The 4,648-nt window shown below is 36.8% G+C and overlaps 1 protein-coding gene across 1 annotated transcript in view; it reads right to left on the reverse strand.

Moving 5' to 3' along the window:
• PAPSS1 (3'-phosphoadenosine 5'-phosphosulfate synthase 1) overlaps nt 1–4,648 on the reverse strand; it is a 135,970-nt gene that overhangs the window by 85,432 nt on the left and 45,890 nt on the right. Inside the window, exon 5 of the mRNA XM_019635990.1 lies at nt 3,082–3,195. Coding sequence (XP_019491535.1) covers nt 3,082–3,195 — 114 coding nt within the window. The remainder of the gene's footprint in view (nt 1–3,081; nt 3,196–4,648) is intronic.

Consider the following 4,648-nt stretch of genomic DNA (forward strand, 5'->3'; position numbering starts at 1 on the left):
GCAAACAAATTATATTTTTAATGTTTTGCGCACTAATAAAGCCATAGCTTTAGCATGAATGCATTTTTAGTAATGGGCTACTTTATGTGTATGAACATAGATGCTATACTGACTTTCTTTTTAAGAAAGGGATTTTTTCCCCCTATTTTTGAGTCAAAATAATTTTTTCATTACAAGCATTTCACAAAATTCTTCCCTTTTCAAAATCCACATCCAGCAATATTTCAAAATGAATTCTAGCTTCACAACTTAGAGACAAAATTCTTTTGATGCCTAACCTAATGCCAAAATTAAAGTTCAAGAGGTTGCTATTGTTTCTCTTGTCCAAAAAGATACATAAAGTGTGTAGGTAACAGCATGAACCAAGAGGAAAGTGGAACATTTGCTCAGAGGAAGCCAGTTCTGTGGATTCCACTGCAGAGAGAAGAGAAGGGAGCTCTCTATCAGAAATATAAAAAGAAATGTTTCAATGTAGACATACCCGGTTTCTAGCACATTCTAGGGACAAATCTTTTCAGTTTCCAAAACCACTACTAAATATCTAAAAGGAGCAAAACCACCTCAAAGTGAGACAAGGTATCTGGACAACAGGATGTGAAGTCCCTGCCTCACGAGCTATCCATTCTATTTGGGATTCGTTGGGATTTCCAGAGACACAGTCAGCTATTAGAAAGCAATGCGCTCTTCTTCAAATTGTTCATATAAAACCCTTTATTTCAGGAATTCACTTTAAAACAAAAACAGATCACAAGCCAAGTCAAGAGCAACTGTTTACATACCTAAACCCCTCACCTAATCTTCAGAACTCCACAGTCACCCAGCATTTCAGGGTAAAGGGGATTTGGGGGTGCCCCTAAGAGTCCTTCCTGGCTAGGGGATCAGGAAACAGTTCATACGCTACCATTAATGAAGTAGGTCTAGAAATATTTAGATATTATGACTCTTTAAATATTCATTTTAAAACATAACATGGGTACTTAAAACTTTTTTTGCTTGACTGATTTAATGCAATCTAGATCTAACATATGCTGTATCTATATCTTTGTCCAAAGAAACAATTGTTTGTTTTTATCTGGAAACTGGCCGGCAGAACAATGTTCACTACCTGAAAATACATACTCATAGTAGCTCTTGCCTTCTCTTTTTACTCTTCCTAAAGAATGCTGAACATGTTAATAAACATAGTGATTCCATATTCTAAGTTTTTCCTTAAAGTATTTTCTGCACTTTTTTCTTGAGCCAAATCTGCTCAACAGATCTGAACATTAGAGCTCATTCATATTTTTATATAACTATTAAATTTCTATTATCTACACTACATGCATCCAAAGCATGAACACCAAACGACATTCTGGCAATACTTTAAAACTGAGCTGCAAAGTCTGGTTTTTATGTGTAGTATAAAATCCATTTAGAGCACTAAACCACCATTTCATAAAAAGACAAACCTTTAAATAATTTATAGCACTAGTAAATCTAGAGTTCCTGGTAGATTTAAAAACAGCATTTAAAATATCACTTTAGATTAAAACCAGCAGCAAGGAGCCTACTTCCTCATGTCACAACACGCCAAGTTAAAATGCAATACCAGCAGGCCATCTAGTGACCATTCAAGGGCTAGGAGAAAAAATCTTTTAATCCAAAAATCCTCAGTATTTTTCAGTGTCTTCTGTTTTCTTGAATAAATATGTGCCACCTAAAGCACGTTAAGAAAATAAATATGCTCTGACAAAAAATACTGAGAAATTCANATCCTACTCCCATAGGTCGGCTGCCCTTCATAAGAAGAGGAAGGCACCAGAGCTCCCTCTCTCCACCCAGTCAGGATATGGTGAAACGGGTGCCTGTCAACAAGCCAGAAAGAGAGCCTCACGAGGAACCAAATCAGCCAGCACCTGGATGTGGGACTTTCCAACCTCCAGAACTGGGAGAAAATAAATTTCTGCTGTTTAAGTCATCCAGTCTATGGTGTTTGTTATGGCAACCCAAGCTGATACATTAGCTGACTTAGCATGAAGTTTTTAATTAATTACCTCTCATACTGCTGTGTAAAGAACAAACCATTGTATGGGGGAAAAGTTCACATTTTTAAAAAGCTACTATCTTTCTGGGTTGTACAGTCTGACTGACCTAGATTCATATTCATTCACTGTCATTCTGTTTCTGTGTGTGTGTGTGTACGGCTCATGTGTGTTTTCATTCCATGTAAAGTCGTCAGTGACAAAGCCCGCTGTTCCTCGGCAGCAGTCAGCTTCCTGAGCAGCTCTGCTCTGAATCCGCCATGTCTGTGCTCCCAGCGTGTCTGGGCTCCTGGTCAGAGATCCAATCCACAACACACATCGGATCATCTACTTCTATCAGGGATTTGAAAAGCTACTGGAAAAGTCTTTCTCCAAGCACAAAAATTTGGGGGTTATTTTTCTCCTTTCTGCTTACTTCCAGATCTGGCACTTCCTTGGGTGTGTCAGATTTTTACTATCCGAAAAGAAAGGCTGGGAAACTCTGCTTCTAGTTCAGGCTCTCATTCCTTAATCTTTCTGTTGTAAAGTATACCCAGTGACATGATTTCAATTTCTCTAAGGTTTGAAAATGATAAATTAGAGTCTCTGTTGTCATCATATCTAGTTTAACTAAGCAGTTTTTTAAACTGGAAAAACACCTAATGATATCATTACAGCTAAGATGTACAACAGAAATATTCTTAAAAATATAAGAAAAGGAGAATTAGGTTTTTGGCAGGGGATTAGAAAACATGTTTAAAGGAAAAAATGTTCATTTTAATGATTACAGATTAGTATTTCTTAACCTTTTAGAACCCATTCCTTCTGACAAACCTAAAAATCTTACACAATCTTTGTTCTCTGATATTTAAACATAAATAAATATTATGCCTAAAGGAAAATCTAGGCCATGGTAATTTGGGAATATAGTTTTACAAATTAAACACATTTCTCATCCCTGAAATGTCTCATCACACACAACTACCCATGCCCTCAAACAGATATAAAACCACAGATTTTACAGACTACCGACTGTATATAAGCCTAAATCACTTGGTATGAAAAGCAACAAAGAACTTACTTTATTAATTTTCAGCGCTGGTAGTGTTTCTGCATCTGTTTTTGCCAAGTGAAGCTTATTTTCTGGCACATAGAGTTCTTTTACTTCATAAGAGGCATCTACAGGTACAATATCCTATATAAAAACAAATGTACAATTAAATGTTTGATTCAACAATTTAGAGTTCTTCAAAGGGTATCTTAATGACCATTTCAAAATAAGACTTTTAAAAAGTATAAAAGAGGGCTTTGAATGCTGTGCTTCCCCAACCAATTTTCCAAATGTCAGTTGGTCTACTCTCAAGCAGATAACATCTCACATACAAGAAGTCATTAAGCAGGCCGCCCAAGTGGCTCAATTGGTTAAGACCACAAGCTCTGAGCAACAGGGTCACCGGTTCGATTCCCACATGAGCCTGTGAGCTGCCCCTGAGCTGAGCTGCCCCTGAGCTGNTCCAGCCTCTCTTTATCTTCATGAGTTGCTGACAGAACTACAGGCACTGACAAGTTAATGACACCCCCTGCAGAGCACAAAAGAACACAGAGCACACAGCTTGGATTATACTCCACAGGCTTTACACATCCACCTTTCACTTCAGCGGACACTTCAAGTAATAAAAGATATATGCGTCCAGTGACAATGTTGAATTAGTTCCTGACACAGAAAATCAGGAGACAGAACAAGCAACAACCCCAGAGGTTAAAAAAACAACAAAAATTAAAAGAAAATCAACACTGTGGGTAGCCAATACTTCCAACAATTCATGAAACTGTCTTTGGGGGAAAAACTATGGCATCGAATCACAGAAGTAAAAGAATCTGTTTATCAAGGAAGAATCAACCCATTAAGTCCTAACACCACCAAAAATACAATGAGTACCTCCAATATAGGAATAAGACAAACAACTATGTTTTAGGGCCTTTTCAGGAAAAATTTAAATCCTCAATGATAACTACCTTTTGAGTAGCAAATTGGTTGAGTATACTTGAGTATACTTGGGTATACTTGAGACAGGAACACAAAAACTTTTTTGTTTCTTGGTTTTTAATCAGAATTCAACCAATGCCAAATAACAAAGGTAATAAGTAACTAGGGCTCCATTTAAGCCCAAATATGTACTTAAAAGCACATTCACAGATCCCACCTTTCCATGCTCTAAAAGTTTGTTGTTTCTTTTCTACTCATTACGCACAGATTAGAAAAATAAAATGCACTGTCACATTCCTATGTGGATCTTATTTACATACTGAATAGGAACCACACTTTTTTGGGAAATCATGACATGGCTCCTTTGGGCAAGAGATGTCAACAAAATCAATGATTCTGTTTGGCTGTTTTAGAATGACCACCACTAGGTACAGTGCAAGATGGAAAATTAATAGGTAGATTTGCACCAAACCGAAGACTAAGTCATTACTCAGGAGGCAGTCCACAAAGACTTTCCCATTAGATCCAAGAAAGAAAATCAAAAGGCAATATTTAATCCTTATGTTCTTATGATAAAGTTTCTCAAGAAGGATGATTAGAAATTACATTTTCTAACATCTACTTCACTCCCCAGTTAAAAGAAGTGATAACACAGAAAAAC

Source organism: Hipposideros armiger, unplaced genomic scaffold, assembly GCF_001890085.2.
Source record: "Hipposideros armiger isolate ML-2016 unplaced genomic scaffold, ASM189008v1 scaffold_26, whole genome shotgun sequence".
In the NCBI taxonomy this organism is placed as follows: Eukaryota; Metazoa; Chordata; class Mammalia; order Chiroptera; family Hipposideridae; genus Hipposideros; species Hipposideros armiger.